At 43.6% G+C, this 18,831-nt stretch overlaps 1 protein-coding gene across 2 annotated transcripts in view; it reads right to left on the reverse strand.

The window, feature by feature from the left end:
- The window catches only part of TUBGCP2 (tubulin gamma complex component 2), a 37,558-nt gene that overhangs the window by 9,596 nt on the left and 9,131 nt on the right, over window positions 1-18,831 (reverse strand). For both annotated transcript variants that reach the window (XM_075717228.1, XM_075717229.1), the window contains exons 5-14: window positions 17,738-17,897; window positions 16,067-16,274; window positions 14,787-14,986; window positions 12,845-13,034; window positions 11,766-11,911; window positions 11,020-11,200; window positions 7,854-8,034; window positions 7,007-7,179; window positions 5,497-5,625; window positions 3,977-4,097 (exon numbers count right to left, since the gene is read on the reverse strand). In XM_075717228.1, the coding sequence (XP_075573343.1) occupies window positions 3,977-4,097; window positions 5,497-5,625; window positions 7,007-7,179; window positions 7,854-8,034; window positions 11,020-11,200; window positions 11,766-11,911; window positions 12,845-13,034; window positions 14,787-14,986; window positions 16,067-16,274; window positions 17,738-17,897 (1,689 nt within the window). The remainder of the gene's footprint in view (window positions 1-3,976; window positions 4,098-5,496; window positions 5,626-7,006; window positions 7,180-7,853; window positions 8,035-11,019; window positions 11,201-11,765; window positions 11,912-12,844; window positions 13,035-14,786; window positions 14,987-16,066; window positions 16,275-17,737; window positions 17,898-18,831) is intronic.

The following is an 18,831-nucleotide window of genomic DNA, read 5'->3' on the forward strand; positions in this document are numbered from 1 at the left end:
CAAGTCAAGCTTAGGAAAGAACCACAGGACTAAAATTGCCAAGGTATCTGCACTGTTCCATCAGGATCAATGCCAACCGCCCCCAGCCTGCATAACCTTTTAAACTAGTACAGAACAGGGATAAATGCTGTTCTCTAACGCAAAGAAGATGGTAGTTGATGAAGACAATAATGTTGTGAAGAGGAAGATACTAATTATACTTTTAGGAAGAAAGCACCTTAACTTCAAGTGGAAATGCACGAGATTAGTCTGACAAATAAAAAAACTGCATAAGGAACTACATGAGACCAGTAAGGATCACTCTTTTCCCTCCTAAAATGCAAATGAAAGGAAAAAACTACCCCAGTCCGTAGGCTACGGAAGTTAAAGAGCTAGTTTTGCATCCTCTGGTTGGAAATAAATGATGCTTTTATTTAAATCAAGGAAGAATTTACCCAGTAGCTGGGGATAGGCTGTCCTTGGTGAGCAGCTCTTTTAAAGGACCACGTAACAAAGTGGTTGCTGAAACAGCTTCTTCAGCTGGAATTGTTGAGATGATTGACTCACAGGTGCCCGTATCACAACAATGCCTAGAGCCAGACTTTTCCTGCCCTGGCACTGGTAGAGGGCATGCTCCATCCCCCAGAGATTTAAAAGTCTTGAAGGACACTGATGAGGATGGGAGGCAGACATACATTTGGATTACATCTCAAAGACTCTGCTAACTTGCCAAAAGACTTTTTCAGTTTCATGTGACGACCTGTGTACATATTCACATCACAGGCATCTTTGAATTGTTACTACTGCACTACTGCTACTGCTGCACTACTACTTGGAGAAGCCCTTCATGTACAGAGCAATAGTAGAAATGCTCTACAAAACACTGCAGCAGCCCTCAAGGTTTCAGAAATGAAGAAGCGTATGGTGAAGGCACAGGCAGATCTCCTTCTTGCCATACAGCCACGGAAACACCTTTCCTCAGTGCCAGCAAAGTCACTTTATACCTGCTATCTCAACATCTCTGGCAGGCTAACAAGGCTCACAGACGTTCCATAGTGAGGGAGAAATTCTGCCCACTTGGGCTATCAAAAAGGTTTGGCCTATAGATGTTTCTTGGGAATGGGGTCCTCCGAGAAACAGTATAGATCAGCAAATTCCTTTTTGGAACTGAAATAAAAATGCTTCAACACCTCTATATCTCTGAAGGAGCAGAGAAACTCAATGGCTGAGAGCCAAAGCAGAGAGGGATCTTCAGACAGAAAGTCTTTGCAAAAACTCTGTGGAGTCAGGAGATTGTCTCTTCTGAACAGGGGATGCTGTCAATACAGACCGTGTACCTCCTGCATTTAACAGTCCCTTCTAGTACATCTGGAATCAGCAGAGACTGAAAGGAAGTGCTACCTGAAATCAGTATGGAAGAACCCGGGACAGGATAACTTGTTCAAGTGCCTCAATTCAAGTAAAGTAAACTATTATATTTTGCAAACCTGAACTTACAACAAAATTGAGAAGCAAGTATACTTCTCTCAGGTCACACAGGAGCTTGACATATAACCTCTTCTTGTTCAGAAGTCCTCGCCAAGAATATGCAGAGATGCTTATGGTCTTAGACCTGATACCTCCTGTGAATTCTCCAGGAAAAAGGATGATGGGGCATCAAAAAATGTTGGTTAGCTGACCCCAGAACAACTCCCCAGTACACATCAGAAACTAAGACAGGGTCAGTTGATGTTGAAGATTCACAAGGCTCATCAGAGAGCTGCCAAGAGAGCTGCTGTGGCTTAATACAGATTGCAGGAGTGTTGGGCTGTTTGGTACATCAGATAAATGTTCTTCATGGCATAAGAGGAAAAAGATGTGCAACCCAGAAGCATCTGATCACAGGATGACTACCAGAGGGACGAATAAGAAGGCGATGTACATCTGCCTCCTGTTCCCTCACCGTAGCTGGGGTACCCTAACACCAGCCCCAACACAGCAGCAGCACAGAGGGTAAGGAAACTGAGAAGGACCATGAGGAACGCAGAGTCCCTTGGGATAAGGAAAGTGACTACAGCCATCACAAAGGTTATGCTGCAAAATAAGCAAGCTTGAGGAATGGATCACTGATCATCTGCTCTAATTAAATACAAGTTCACTCCCTTGCCCGTGCCGAGTCCCATACGCCAAGACAACTGTCATACAAAGCTCAGGGACAGCACTTCCTAAGGGCCTTCTCAAGTTGTCTCCTGGCATGAAGGAGATGGCAGCAGGTCAGATTCCCTCACTTGGCAAAGCCCTCCAACACTACTCCACCAAACTTTGTACCCTTGAGCACTGTCACAGGCCTTCACCACATGCCCCAGCCCATGCAATGCATCCCTGCAGCTTCATGCTATGAAAACAGCTACAATACAGCCCTCCCCAGACTGCTGTAAACACTTGAAACTGGAAGAACACAAAACGATTGTATGTTAGGACCACACAGGACCCAGTGGAGACATTTGCTATGTATGTGGAGCAGACAGCCTATGTCTCTGCCCTTGGTTTAGGCAGCAGTACAGAAGTAACCTAAGATGCCATCTCTGCTCTTTTTCCTCCCACAAAGACTTGCTTGTATGCCAGAAACCAGCAGAAGCCAGGCAAGTCCACTGGTGCCGAGAGGCAAGGCAACCAGTGCCCTAGCCAGCACATGTTCCTAGGGAACGAAGAAGCCATGGGCTGGGCCCAGGCTGATGGCAAGGAAGACAACATGTATTTGCAGCATTGCTGTGGCTTTCACTAGATCTGTCAGTCCTCAGACATCATCCTTCACTTGTCTAATAAACTTCCACAGTAACTCTGTATGCCCTAAAAGTCTAGATCTTTACCACAGTCAGGTACAAAAACAAAGGGAGAGAAGGGTTTGCTCTAGACAGACTGAGAATAGCCTTTGATCTGTTGGTGACAGATTTTTTTCTCTGCTTTTAAGGATGGAACCAACAAATCTGACATGAATGAAACCAGATATGAGAAGACCTTCTTGAAGAGACTGTTCTGAAACTCCCAATGACTTCTCATTCTTGGTTTAAAACAGGCAGGTGGGACATTAGCTGAGAACGTGTTCCTCTGTGAGATAATAAAGGCATCTCACAGGCCCATCAGGAGATAAAAACTGATTCTTGCCGTTTTTGCTAGGGCAAAGAGTTAAATTCTGGGGAAGACACTGACTTGGATTAGTGAACCAGAAATATTCTGTAACACACCTGGAAAATCCCACAGCTCAGAGCACTACATCAAGCATTGGACCAGGCTGCCCAGGGAAGTGGTTGAGTCCCCGTCCCTGGAGGTATTTAAAAGACGTGTAGATGTGGTGCTTAGGAACATGGTTTAGTGGTGGACTTGGCAGTGTTAGGTTAACGGTTGGACTTGATGATCTTAAAGGTCTTTTCTAACCTAAACAATTCTATGATACCGCTGTAGTGGAAAAGTTCTCCAGCCTTGTCCACCTGCAGTGGAAATATACACATGGAATACCTGAATAAGGAAGGTGCTGTCTTATAACAGAGAGTCCTAACATGCCAGTCCTCGGCAGCTTCACAGAAGAGAAAGCACAGACTTGGCTTTTAAGAGCACTGTAAGTCGGCCAAGGAATCAAGGAATCAGCTGAAGATGTCTGGACCTGTTTATGATCTTTGCACCCTGCATCCTTCCTTTTCCATAGTTTTCTTTCTTCTGTGTAAGGCGATGTTCAGCGGACCACCACCTTTACCTCTAACAGGGTGCAGAGTATGAGCTGGGTATAGATAGGAGGATGCAGCAGAGGAAACGGATATATGACTAATAAGGCAGAAAGGTGACACAGAACAGCAGCACTCTTTGCAGTGTGATAAGAACAGCAGTTCCTGGATACTTTAAGTGCCTCCAACAAAATGTTCAACAGTCACCTGCAGTAACTGAAATTAGGCATTTTTTCCTATATTAAATTTCTTAACTTAAGACTTCCATTCCAACTCCTCTCAAGTGCACACATACTCACCAACTTCAGGTTCTTCTCAAGAATATGCCATGTTGGTTCCATTACTTCAAACATCATGTAATACTGGATATTCTGTACAAAATTCAGCATCCGCTGCCGCAGTGTGAAAGCACCAGCAAACCTAGGGGAGAAATCACACCCACACAACTTAGAGCTAGCAAATGCCATGGAGAAGTATCACCAGGCTTGCACAGTCAAGCAGAGCTAAATATTTCTGTCCTAGCAAATTCACTGCTGCAGCGTGTGAGGCATTATAAAGTCAATGTAAACCATCTCTGATTATTTTCCACATATTCAAATGGCTTTCCCTCAATTACTAGAGTCAGAGTTTTGAACTTGTTGTAGGCTGGACAATTACTTTGAATATTTTGCTTATATTCAACTAAAATTTTAGTAATCAATATGAAAGCAATTTTACTAGTGTAACTATCTAGTGCGACATGCATTCACTAGCAGGGCAAAATTTAACAAGATAAACGGTTCATGTTTCTTTCCAGCCTTACCTGTTAAATGAACACTTAAAAATATTCTATGCTTTGCATCAATATGTTCAGGGGATCCGAATATTTAATCAAATCACCTGCTACCTGGGGTATTTAATGCAATTTCACCTTAAAAGTAGGATGGAGGGATTATATAGGGGAATGTTAATTTTTGCAGGTTCTGTGATGGCAACTAAGAACTAACTTCAGCAAATCAGGACAGGTCACTGGAGGGGTTTGCAACCACGGCTGCCCTGTCCCCTGCTGATCACAGTCATCCTATGAGCTGGAGGTTGGACCAGAGACCCTCACAGGTCTGTTCTGCTAACACCTCTACAATTACAGGAGAACCAGAGCTGCTACAGTCATGTTGGCTGAGGTCAGCGCCAAGGCAGTTGAGGTTACCTTGTCACAAGAAGGTGCCACTGGCAAGGCAGAAGGTACTACCTCGCAGTGCTGAGGTCTGCCTCACTCTCCAAACAGGCGCCTCTGGCACTCTGAGCGCAGATCCAAAGATGAAAATCTACCCTCACAGATGGAACACAATAGAATGATTTCCTGGGAAAACACCCCACCTATTTTACCTTATTCAATTTGTATCACACCAAAACCCCAAACACTAGCCAAGATGAGTGAAGGCCACGAGTCCTTGCTAGTGGTCTGGCCAGAAGAGAAGGATGTTGCTTTTAAATTACTGGGGTCCTTACTAATCTTGCTGATGCTAAAGTAGCACCAAAGATTGTATGTGCACAGGTGTCCTCTGCCGTAACTGTTCAGCGTATAACGAGCTAACCCTAAAGACCATCTCTTCCTTTTCAAAAATTCATGCCAACAAAGAGGAAGGAGCGGAGCAGCACGATTACTGAGCAGATACTTCCTACTGAAACCTAAATTGTTATATTTTGACCTCTCAGCCTGTAAGAAATCTGTAAGGATCTTTTTCACGTCAAAATGATCTCATCCATGTCACAACATATCTAACTAGCAAGAAGGAAAACCAAAACTTCACATCTGATCCAGCAGAAAAAAAGGCCATACCACTTAGCTGAATGCAGGGAGAATTGCTTGGCCGTCTTATTGCTGATCCAAACGTTGCACAACTGTCTTTCCACATGTTTACAATAGAACATGTGTCTGAAAAGCATCTGGTATCTTGTCAGCGCTTTCCTGGAAAGAAAGGAGAAACCCATCCAGATTAAGGCCTGTTCTGATTGACAGACTAAGCTGTGAAGGCTGAGGCTGCTCAAAGGCAAAGAGACTTTACACAATATGTTCCTTACGCCTTCAGACGCACACAGAACTGCACTGAAACAATTTGAACCAAAGAAAAAAGAAATCACATTTGTAACCATCCCAAAGAATCTCTCTCCAAGGAGTCCCTCCTCTGTATTTCCTGCCAGCGGGTACATCACCAGCCTCCTTTGATTCCCTCGAGCTACCTGCAGAAAGGTCACTCACATAGATGCTGGGACAGAGGGCTGAAAGCCTGTGGTCATGTACCCACTGTGCTAAGACTGCTACAGTCACCAAAACAATTCACCAGGATTATCGAAAAAGATGAAGAAAAAGCTGTAACCAAGCTACAGGCAGCATTACCCCACCAGCGATGCACTTTCAGAAGCAGATGGGGATGCTTATTTATAGCTTCAGGGACTGGATTCAGGTCTGCATTCAGACATTTCAGTGTAGGTGTCTACAGAGCTCCAGTCGATACAGTTCGTGAAGCCTTACCAAATAGTATTTTCACTTCCATGGCTACCATCAGAGCTAATACACTCAATGTGAAAGGAAGAGACATAATTTCAAAATCATCACATCATTAGAAAAGTCCCACTGTGTCAACTGATATTTTAAAGGGGAAATTAAGGGACAAGCTAATTGTTGGCATTTAACAGTCCAACATTTGTCACCCTGTTCATGTAACACTGCTTCTTCCATTTGCCCTGGCTCATAGTAGTAGGTCTGCCAGTGTTTCTCGAAGGAAACAGGGTAAACCCTTGCAGAAAAATGAACCATCATAATCATACTCATCAAATGAACCCTCATAACTCAATTAAATGCAAAATAGTGTGCTACAGCAATTCTAGCAACAGCCTGTATCCTTCTAGTTTGCAACCAGGGATACCAGAAAGTGCATTTTTTTCTGCTCTCCAATTTACTTGATTCTTGCATGGAAACCCTCTTGCAAGAGTTCATATTCTCATGGGAGATACTTCAGAAAGCCATGGACAAATGAAAACTGGGTGACCAGTCACAAGTAAAACCAGGGACCAGGCTGAGAAAGCATCCTTTGATCTATGTCTTCCCATCATTTAAAATCAAAGCTTGACTTTCCAAGCATGCCTTAGAGACAGTCTAGTAGGGCTCTACTGAAGAGACAATCCATATTCCACAGCCTACAAGCGAAGCAAGCAGGGCTCAACAACCCCAAAGCATTCCCTACTAGTCAGCAACTTATAATGTCATTTTAAGGACACAGGCTTTCCAGTATTTTGCTGTGTGGAAACATGCTTCTGCCTTTTTCTCCTTCAGTGGATTGATACTTTACCTGTTTATAATAAGGGACAGAGGCCACTTAACAATGTAGTCAAAGGAAAATGCTTCCAGACCGCTGAGAGTGAGCTCTGTGGGATCTGCACTGATAATGGCCTTCTCCTGTTTCGTTTCTATGGCCAATACTCTCAAGAGCTGTGTAATGAGGTCATGGGGCATCAAGTCAATCTATAAAGGAAGAGCAGGAAAAAAAAGAAGCCACAGGATACTCGCAACTACCGGGTAGCGACAGACATGTAGCAGAAGTGCAAATTATCAGGGTTCCTCTCAAGTCATCAGACCAACCTAGGAAGCAATAGTGAATGATCTGGACAGCGCAGCAGCAGACACTGGAGCAGTGTCGCTGTAGTGTTTAACAATCACCATACAACACACTACTCCGCTGACCACTCTGCCTTGCCCTCGGCCTCTCTAAGGTCTATTCAGATCTCACACTCCCCCATCACAGCCTCTGCACTGCTTCACATCTGTAAAATACGCAATCATTACTATGCAGGACTTCTAATCAGGTATTTTCTTGTACTCCAAAGTGAGCACCCCAGCTGAGAATAAGCATGAGAGACACACTACTGTTTCCACCTCATCCTGAGGCCACCCAAAAGCACCTTCTCCGTGTTCAGACACCAGCAAGAAAATGCAGCCCCTTGTCCAGGGCAGGTGCTTCCAGTTGCTAACCTGGATGAAAGAGGACTTAACCCAGACAAGGTCTACAGAAGGACAGCCAGCAATTTTCTTTTCCTTCACTGTACATTCAGCAGGTTCTTAAAGGCACACAGACCTTCCCAAATCGTGGCAGGCCTTCTGCTCAGATTCAATTATCTTCTGCTTACATACATTCTTACCTTTAAATCATCCTTGAAAGGATCTGTGTTGGCTGTGCTCATTCGCAGGGCTAATTCAAGCAGAGCCTCTAGCCTTGTAGTTATGATGTCATCTACAGGCTTCTTAAGTTCCTCTTCTGTGAGATCCATGAAGTGAACAAAAAAGTCCCCTTGATCCATCAGGAAATAGTGTTTTATAGATCTGCTCAAGAAAATGAAGGGACAATTGATTATGTTTTTTAAAGCCCAAGTTAATCCTTATTAAACTTAAAGGAACAAAAGCAATCAATTCAGCCAGCCTGCTGGGTTTGATCACAAAATGTTCCTCTTCATACAGAACACACAGCCATAAATAACCCATCTGGAGACTAGTCTTTTATGCATGTCCCCTCCTCCCTTCCACCTCAGTCAGGATGCTTTTGTGCGGTCAGATCAGGGCTGCTGCTGTTCTTTTTTTCTTTGAAAAATGCACCTTAGGGAAAAAAATGTATGCACTACATTGCTGGGCAAAGGCTCATACCGCTATCCTGAACAACACCCCAACCTCCACGGCATGCAGATCTATCCAAGAGGCAGTTGCCAATTCAGAGCAGAATCTTGGACTCCTCTGAATGAACAAGTATCTATGCTGATTTTTTAAGTACTCCAAGTACTTGCACTGACTTCTGCTACAGTAGGACACGTAAACTTTAATTTTCCTTTGGCCCCAGGGAGAGTTAACTGCAGTGGGCCGGGAGCCTGGAAATAGCTCAGAGGAGAGTTTGAGGATTAACTTAGGACCCGGCCAAAGATCACACATGATAACTGCAGTTTTCAGAGCAAAAATAGGACCATCACAGCCTTAACATAATGTGGTTGTAGACTCCTGATCACTGCCAATTTGGGATGATGCTCAGACCCTCTGTTTCCCTGACTGTCATTACTCTCTTGAACCAAGAAAACTCCCCCAGTCATGAGCAAGTCATGACAGCGTCAGTGGTTAACAGAGGACACAACAGGCAGGGGAGCGAGACGCTAGAGCACAAATCCAAATAAAAACCTGACCAAATGCTGACGACAACCCCACTGCAAGGAGGAGGTTGAACTGGAGACCTGCCCAGGTTGTTGGTCGCTTCCAACTAATATTTCTGGGATGGTGGAGAGAGTCAGCACTCCCGCTTAACTGAGAAGTGGTTACCTGTCACAGGTCCCTGGGGTTTGATCACAACCATCCCACTTCAGCCCTCAAAGCACACACACACACTGGAAACTCAGTAGCTTCCTCAACCAGCTGCAGGGCTGATCACTACATTGTGACAGACGGGCCCAACAGAGGACATGTGCCACCAGAGCTTTGGAAGCCAGTGTCTTTTGCACAGTAAGCAAAGAAGGCTTGGAGGTGTGACAGTCATTAGAAAGGTGTCCTGGTTTCGGCTGGGATAGAGTTAATTTTCTTCCTAGTAGCTGGCATAGTGCTGTGGTTTGGATTTAGTAGGAGAATAATGCTGATAACACACTGATGTTTTTAGTTGTTGCTAAGTACTGCTTATGCCAGTCAAGGACTTTGCAGCTTCCCATGCTCTGCCAGGTGCACAAGAAGCTGGGAGGGGGAAGAGCCAGAATAGTTGATCCAAACTGCCCCAAGGGCTATTCCATACCATATGACGTCATGCTCAGTATAGAAACTGGGGGGTTTGGCCGGGGAGCAGCAACTGCTGCTCGGGAACTGTCTCGGTATTGGTCAGCAGGTGGTAAGCAATTGCATTGTGCATCACTTGCTTTGTATGTTGTTGTTGTTGTTATTATTGTTGTTGTTGTTTTGTTATTGTTATTATCATCATTGCTATTTTACTTTATTTCAATTATTAAACTCTTCTTATTTCAACCCAGGAGTGTTTCTCACTCTTATTCCTCCAATTCTCTCCCCCATCCCATCGCGGTAGGGGGAGTGAGCAAGCGGCTGCATGGTGCTTAGTTGCTGGCTGGGGCTAAACCACGACAAAAGGCTAGGAAGAATCTCCTTAATGACTAGCAGGTTTCAGACAGCTCTCACAACCTTTCATGAAACAAGGCGTGTTCTCTGGTGGTCTTCACAGGGCAGGAAAGCACGTATCAGTTTCAAAGGAGTGAACCATGGATCTTCAGGTCTTCCCACAACCTCTCTCAGCTGAAGCCATAGTATTCCCAGGTCTGGAGTAGACACCTTTGTTGCAGCCACAATTTTTTCAGACCTAGCAAAAAGCAGGCCCAAAGCAATCCCGCCTGGCTTGCTAGGCACATTCACTTCAGTTACCATTACTGCTCCAGCTTACGTCTCCCAATGGGCATCTTGTTGTGCAAGTCGCTTGGCAGGTTTGTCCCAGGAAGCTCAGATCACTTTCTTTCACACTGTGTCACTGGTTTGAAGCAGAACCTCTGGTACCAGGTCTCAGCCTAATTACAAACTATCTTACAACCAGCTGTCAACTGCAATTTCCTACCTACTTGTTACTGTCTTGGTCTTCTGGATAATTAAGATTCCTGGTTTTACTTTTTTCCGAAGATAGTAATAAACTAAAAGCTTGGTTCACACAGGGAAGCTGGAGTTCACATACTATTGCATCTTCTATTGGCTGAATGTGTTACAAGACTCAAAATATAGCTTATTAAAACAAACTTTAAAAAAGGACAATGCTGAGAAAAACCCTGCACTGAAACTTGGGGCTAGTACAGTTACTCTTTTCCAACTACCTATGTTTGCATGAACAACAACCATGGCATACATTTGGTGAGATGCTTAATGTCAAACTATTTCTTATTCACATTAAACTCTTCTTGATCATACCAGATGATATGAGGAAACTCCTTTCCGGGATGGGAGTGACATGCAGTCACAGAACAAGTCATGAGAGAGGTGGGGGATGTCCATACCTGAGGGCGGGTTTTGGGACTGAGCTAGACAAAGCCATGGCTGCCCTGTTTTGGCAACAGCGTTCCAAGTAAATTGGACTAGAGATCCCTGGACATCTTTCCCACCCAACATTTCTATGATTTTACACTTTTTTTTTTCTTCAGGGAAAAAAAACCAAATCTTATTTTTTCAGGTCAACCTTTCTAATGGAAATAAAGAGAATACATTAGTAATATCCTAAAGAGAGCTAACTTCAAAAACTTACATTCACTATCAGAACCAATCTATTTAACATGCATTTAGTAAAAGAAATCAAACCTTAGGTGAGCCACCAGCTCTTTCTCCTCCATTAGGAAATCCAGAAGAACTTTGCTAGCATAGTTATATGCTTTTTCTATTTGTTCCACATATGCTCGCTCTTTTAAAGTATAGATGACCTCTTTAGCCACAGGGCAGGTAACATCACGTCCACATTCTCGCACAACATTTAAATATTTCCCTAGAAGCAAAAAGAATGACCCATATTCATACCTACTGTACATTCAACAGGGAAACTTTCAGACCACTACCTTCAAGCGGAAGATATGCTGTGAAATGTTTACACTACGTTCTACTAAAGCTGGAAAGGATTTAGACTCCTTTCAAAAGATGATACCAAATTTTAAATTCGGCACCTGGAATCACATTTAAGGAGAGATTTAGAAATGTTTTTGTTTCCCAGCGGTGGCAAAACATCTCTGCAGATAGCCAGAAACTTTGAAGATCTGGTGCTGCACTTCAGAAGTAGCTTTTGGGTGGGTTTTGTACTTATGGAAGAGAACTATGGTAGCCATCAGCTTGCATGCTTCATTTAAACACTCAAATTAAAACTCATCATGTTCAAACCTCAGTTATCTAGCTCCATCTAGCTAGCTGCTAGAAAACTGTACCCATGAAACAGAGCAGTAAGACAGACAGCTCCCCTTGCTGCTGGACTCCTTCCCTCATGTTGTTTTATTTATTGGATTTGGCGTTCTTTTTAAATCTGATTATTCCTCTTACATCAGAGGCATATTTTTACCTACCTGTGCTTAGTATTTTGTCAGCCATTTTCTGCAAGAATGAGGGTATTTGTTGCTGAACAACAGTATATCTTTGATCCCAATACTTGTCATTATAATCCTCCTGAATCTTCTCCTTCTGCAGCTCATGTTCCTCCACCATGAACTCACTGAACAGTTAAAGCAGATGTTTAGAAGCAGGAAGTGGTACAATGAGGATTACTTTTTTTTGACCTGTAAACTGGTAATATAATCTATCAAAAATAAGGTCTCATGAAAATACATTCCAATCAAGAACTGAAATTAGTCTGTACTTGTAGTAAGAGGAGAAGCATTATGCAGAATGTTTCTGCTAATCTGCAACCAATTATGACAGAAACAGAATTTTTGTAAGGTTCACAAACCAAATCTAAACCTTATTTGGTTGTCAGCATAGAGGTGAGGAAGCTGGCCTTTGTCTGCCTTCTCACCATCAGGAAGGCATTAATTTTAGCTATTTTAACTTGAGTTTTGCACCCCTTAGGATTCTGAAAATGTGGGAACCAGAAATGCTGCCTAAACTATTAAACACAGCGAAATGCTTCCAGCGATTCTACAAAAGACAAGAAACTTCAGAGAGTGTTGTTAGCTCCCATCAGATTAGCATATTAATGGATGACATTTAACATAGATTCACTGAGTTATCACACTCATGCCCCATGAGAAGAGGGCTCACCCCTGTCATGAAGAGGATGAGGATGTGAGAGAAGAATACTTAAAGGGGGACAGGCATGGTAAGGTGGCATTTGAGTGGACTGCATATTTGAACTGTTGTGCTATTGACTTTTGCATATAATTTCCTTGAATTTGGAAAAAAAAAGCAAGTGAAAGTGTCTCTGACTGTATAGCCACTGAATCAAATAAGAAATGTAGTTAAACACTTTCCAACAGCTCCCCTTCCTTGCAATGCTGCCTTGTCTACCTACTGCTGCCAGGTCCAGGCCCCTAGGCTATGCAGACTTTACAGAGCAGAGGGATGGGCGCACTAAAACAGTAGAAGCCAAAGAACTGAACAGTATTTCTTAACTTTTGCATTTCATTTTCATTCCTTAACTGTTCTTTACCTGTATGGATCAGTAATGATGCCTCGATATATCCACTTTTCCAGAATTTCAAAATAAGGCACGCTGGCTGCCTTGGTTAAATACAGGCACAGCTCCTGGGCCTGGCTGTCCCCCGTGTAATTGAAAGTCTTGTCATGGAGTAAGCTCAGGGTTGATCCTCCCATACACTCACCTTTATCCACAGAAGTAGCTAAAATTTAAAAATATAGACGTAAGATACAAAGCTGACACAGATTCACTGCACAAGCTATGCTGTTAAATGTAATGAAGTTAGCAGTTGATTAGCTGACCACCCTAAGTCACTGATCTCCATGTCAGCTGTAGACCCCTCCTGTGAAGATGCAAGGCCATTCAACCACACAACCAAAAGCTTACATCCTGAAATGTCCCAAAATGAAACCCCAAATGATCCACAATCTAAAAAAGCAATAACCAAACCCAACCCAGTGAAGGAGAACTGAACACAAGCTAGATGGTGGCTTAGAGTCCAAAAGCCTCCTACACCGAGGGGACCATGTATAGAGACCCACTATCCATGTGGTGACGGAAAAAACACACACTTCAGTGGCTTGCTTGAGAAACCTCTGATCTCAAAAGCACTTCTGTTCTCAGCTGTAACACTAAGGTAGCCATGCATATAGCTCGAACACCAGGATTTAGGTAGGTTGATAGTGAAATCTGTACTTTGCCATCGCAAAAGGGACGTAGGGACAGAGGAATACAGTACTGCCATGAGTTTCAGATCCAAGTAAGCCTTAATATATTTGGCTAACGGCTGTGTTCCAGAAAACTGAAAATTTCAGGACATGTGAATACCAAGAGGGATCATCCAATTCCAGACTGTAAATAGAACGGATATTTTCATCCAGATAAATTCTCTCGGCTGAGTAGTGAGAAATGTACAAGTATTCTCATGCCGAAGAGTTTAACCAAAATTGCATCTGTGACCAACAAACTCATGCAACGGCACAGGCTGGGACCAGCTGGCTGAGAAGCAGCACTGCAGAGAACAAGCAGGGCATCCTGGTGAACAACCAGCTGATCGTGGGTTGGCAGCGCGTCCTTGCAGCAATGAATGCCAACTGCACCCAGGGCTGCACTGCCAGCGATTATTCCCCCCTGCCCAGCACTGGTGAGGCCACACCTGGAACACTGCATTCAGTTTGGGGTCCCTACTATGAATGACAAAATGAAGAGTCCAGCAGAGGTTGATAAGATGGTCAGGGGCTGGTGCTCAGGGCACATGAGGAGAGCCTCAGGGAGCTGGGCTTGCTAGCCGAGAGAAGATGAAGCTGGGGGTTGCTGAACATCATTCCTTCACTATCCAACAGATGGTTCTAGAGGAGATGGTATGAGACTCCTCTTGGAGGAGCACAGTGACAATATCAAAAGGGCAAAAGTTACAAGAAGGGAAATTCCAGCTGGAGACACAGAAAGAAATGTTCACAAAAAGGGTGAAGAAGTCATGGGAAAGGGCCCCAGATGGTGGGGGATGATCATCACTGGGGATTGTCCAGACTCGCCTGGACATGGCCCTGAGCAACCTGCTGTAGCTGTGAGCAAGGGGTTGGACTAGAAAATTCCAAGGGTTCCTTCTGGTTGAATCAGCTTGGGGTTACACATTCACATATAGCTGGAGAGGCATTTGGAAAGAAGCTGAGACAGCAGTGGTGGAAACAACTGATCTGAAGAGCATTGGACTGTGAAGGTAAAAGGCATGGACTTGCCTCATGACAGCTCTGAAGGGCAGATTCGGCCCTGGAGCCCACTGCTCTCAAAAAAGAGCAGTGCTCCGACAAGTGCAATTCCCTTTGGCCTTCCTCTTTAATATAACATAAAATTAAAATGACACGTGTCCTGCCTGTATTGCAACTCTGTACAGTTTTCAGAAGCCACTGTCTTGCACCTGTCAAAATGTAATGGCTGTACTTTTGAAACTTACCAAGTGAAGCAAGAATCTCCAGGGTCCTCATTGTGGGCTGGATATAAAACCAGAGTTTCTGCAGTGACAGAAGTCCCTGTCTCTGAAGATGTTCCAGCTGGGTAATCAGTATCATGTATTCCTTGATTAGAGTCCGCATAGCAGCAGCCAGAGCATGATTTACCTGTCCATACTCGAAGGAAGACTTCTCCTCTATAAACCTGTAAAAAGCAAAATGTAAACTCCTTCAGGCAAGGCACCTTCTATCATTTTCAGGAATTTTATCTTCAGGACACTATACAAGCACACAACTAGATCGTGTGTTGGAAAGCACACCGGTCTTCATCTGGAGTTTCAGGTTCCACATTTGCTCTGTATCCCCATGCCTATTTCCCATCGCCACATTCCTAATATAGAAAGCTGTGGGAAGACGTTTCCTCTCGAATTGCAGGGGAACTAGAATTATTTGCAAAACCGCTATGTAAAAAGTGAGAGCCAAGATTTTCAAGGCGATTGTCTTTGCATAAGCAACAGATCAGAGGACAGGAAAGGACCTCAAAAAGAAGCAATGTGCAACCAAACATGTGGGGAAAGCACTGTTGCTAGCCTCTGACACCACAGGCCACAGCAGGGATTCATCTGACCAGATTTAGATAGCTCCATATGTTAGTGGAGAGAAACAGACGCTCCTGAACACAAGTCATATCATCTGGAAGAAGGCAGGTAAAAGAGCTTGGACGAATCACATCCTAAAAATGCTTCTTTCTCTTTGCTGATCTTTTAGGGACTTTGAATCAAATGCAGACATCTACATAACAAACATGCTGTTAGTGAGGTGTACCTTATACTAAGACCTGTTAACAATTACTTAAGGTAATTATTAAACCAGAAACTAGGCAGCAGTAGGTTCTTGTGCTCAGAAGCACGCAAAGGTTCACTCAGTCCTGGATGCCCAGAGGAGAGCAAAAAGCAGGAAACATGCAGAAATTCATAGCAGAGTGGGAAGAGACAAGCCAGAATGAGCAGACATATCCTATTTGCACTTTGCCTGAATGTACCAAGACCAAGTTTGGACAAAGTAAAGGTGAGGTGAGTGAAAAAGTGAACTGGCAGCACAGAGGAGAAACCCAGCAAAAAGAAGTGTAGCTAAAACCAATCCAAAGAAATTGTCATTCTTATTTTATATCCCCATAGGTTTAAATTAAGCTTGGAAGTTAACATCTGCACAATGACCAATTCTCTATTCTACAACCTGATGCTCAAATGAGAACATCCTCCTCTGACAAAAGTCAGCTTGGTACCTGGTGACAGCAGAGTAACTTGTTGCTACAGGAAGAATCCTGGTCACCAGCTCTTTGATGGACAAGTCTAAGTTTGGATCGACTGAAAACGCTCGGTTCTGCCTGCCTACAAGAGGCTGTGCTGTGATGTATCTTCCATCCACACCAATCAGAACGTACAGCAAGTCCTCCACAATCATGGATTCTTGGGAGGCTAATGGCAAGGTACCTGTTTTCAAAGAGAAGACAAAAAAAAAGCACAATCACAAGATGCCATAGTACTACGTGATCATCCATTCACATCATTTCAATCTAGTACCTGAAGCTTGAAAGGAAGACATACTACCATTCAAAGAGAACAAAGTAAGCTGAATCACACAAAGCTGAATCAAGATACAGAGAAATAAAACTGAGTTAGAGTCAACTCCAAAATCAGTTAGGGTCAACTCCAAAATCATCTGCTTTCCAGGAAAACAGAATCCTTTTCTCATTTATACCCAAAGCAAAGCAAGTAGACAGGGCTATACATCCAACATCTGTGGCCAAGAGAACATCACCCAGAGCCTGTGCTGCTGATCCTTCCACCCAAAAGGGCTTGGTTACACTGGACCTGAGGAGCTCCAATCTTGTCAACAACTCCCCACATCTCCCCTCCACTGAAATAGTCAAATATCAAGAAAACAGTTCAAATACAGATACAAATAAATGCTAGCCCAGTAAACGCTGCAGGTGAACTGCAAACTTGAGGGTCTCTGAATGATGCAGTCAACTACAAACCAGCTGCAAAGAAGCATAAAGGACTCAACCTGAAATATAATCAAGTGCATTGGAAGATCAGGGAACAGAGTGGCTACAATGCTAACTTCAGCAAAGCTTATCTCATGAAACAAGGCAACAATCCCTTTCCATTTGTGTGACTGCATGTGAGAGAACAAATGGTTCTGAGCTTGCTAGGAACATATCCTCACAGCACATCCCAAAAGGCCCCGGCAGAAATGCACTAGTGGACAAGCTATTTAAGGGCACCTCCAAGAATGAGCCTCCTGTTTTCATGTCCCACTTTGACACAGCCCAAATCCACAATAGGAAGAAGCTCCAGGTTTCTTGTAGGAGCCTCCACAGTTCTGGGGAATGGAAACATGAGTCTCTAACTTAGCTGTTCTCTTCCAAAAAAAGTTCTTAAATCTAATTTATGAATAAGAAACTATACATAGCTCAGCCTAAAACTAGAATACAACAGGGAGAGATTAGTCCCCTGCCACTCTGGCAAGGAGAGAGAGAGCAAGCCAGGGAGGTTGTTATAGTCTTACTGGAGAGGATATTGAGCTGGGTGGATTGATGAATACTCCCTTGTCAGGTACGACTACAGATTTTTCAGCTGAGAATACAGATGTGATACTCCTACAGTAGGATTTTATGGAGGCTGTGACTCAAGAGAGAAAAAGGACTGGGAAACTCAAAACAGATTATATTGCGTGGATCAACAGTAGGGCTGGAATTCAGCACAGGAGAAACACTGTGAAGAAAATAAGTTTGGGTTTTGGTTTTTTTTTTTTTGATCCCCGCCCTTCATCTGCAGAGTGCACAGAACCAAGTTTTGCTTTCATACTGAGTGTCATGAAATCTGAATGGCACTTCTGAACAAGTACAAAACATAGAAAGTTAATGCAATTTTCCCAGTGTATCACATACCTATAGGTATCGTTGTGTCAGTGCTTAAACTGGTGCCAATTAAGAAATCGCCAGTAAGTGCAGGTCTCTCATACACCCAGCATGGAAATACTGGAATGGGCTGACCAGAATTCTTCTTGTTCTGCTTATCTCGGAGGAGTTTTCGTGTAAGCTCAAGGGGCTGTCAGAAAAAAGAGAGAGCAAGAAAGGAGAAGAAGAGTTCTTCAGAAGTCCAAGAAATTTTGACTTTTAAGCAGAAATTGACTGTAAACTGATAACCTGAGAACAGAAAGTAGAATAGCTAATGCTTCAGTAGCACAGTGTAGGATTTAGTCTCCCAATACCATCTAGTCTATCGGTCTCAGTGCTGCAGAGGTAGTGCTGTGTCTGGCCCCGGCCATTTTTCGTCTTCTCAGAGCTGCCCAGTGCTGGGTCTTGAAATCCTTCAAACAAGCACCAGCCATGGGACCACTCCTCCAAGCAGCACCATTTCCCAGCATGTTTGCTACAGTCTCACTGCTGGCATAACACCAGTACAATGTCCTCAGGTCAGAGAGGCACCCCAAAGCAAGACTACATTCCTACTTATGCTGTATATAAGTGATCTGCTAGAATGACCTCAACTTCCTCTGCTCTGCTAACAGAAACAGGAGGGGAGGGTATGGAGAAGGATGAAGTGTCAAGTAAGCTGCCAGCAATTTAAAGGATGATTAAACTTCACATAAAATTGCAGATCTCAGTGTAGGACTGGGTCCTTCACGCGGGTAAACAACTTGAACTCCTTCATAATCTTAAACTCAGAGTGAGAAAATACTCCTCTATTGAAGTCATACATAGTAGTTTACTTGTCTGTCACGATCCAGATACACAGACATTGGCTAAAATATCGAAACATCATGTGCACTTTCTGTATCATCTTGAGCTCCAGGTCGTTAAAGGAAGACCTGGAATGGAAGATCTCCCTGTAGCACTGGCACTATGCAAGATGGCTGTATGAACAAGCTTCTGCTTAGGAGAAGGGCAGCCATCATTACATCTTCCCAAGTGGCAGGGAGGAATGAGTTGGAAGAAAAGCTCCACAAACCATGGACCTCACCATCACAACATCTCCACCA

The sequence above is a fragment of the Pelecanus crispus genome, chromosome 10 (genome assembly GCF_030463565.1).
Source record: "Pelecanus crispus isolate bPelCri1 chromosome 10, bPelCri1.pri, whole genome shotgun sequence".
Classification (NCBI taxonomy): domain Eukaryota; kingdom Metazoa; phylum Chordata; class Aves; order Pelecaniformes; family Pelecanidae; genus Pelecanus; species Pelecanus crispus.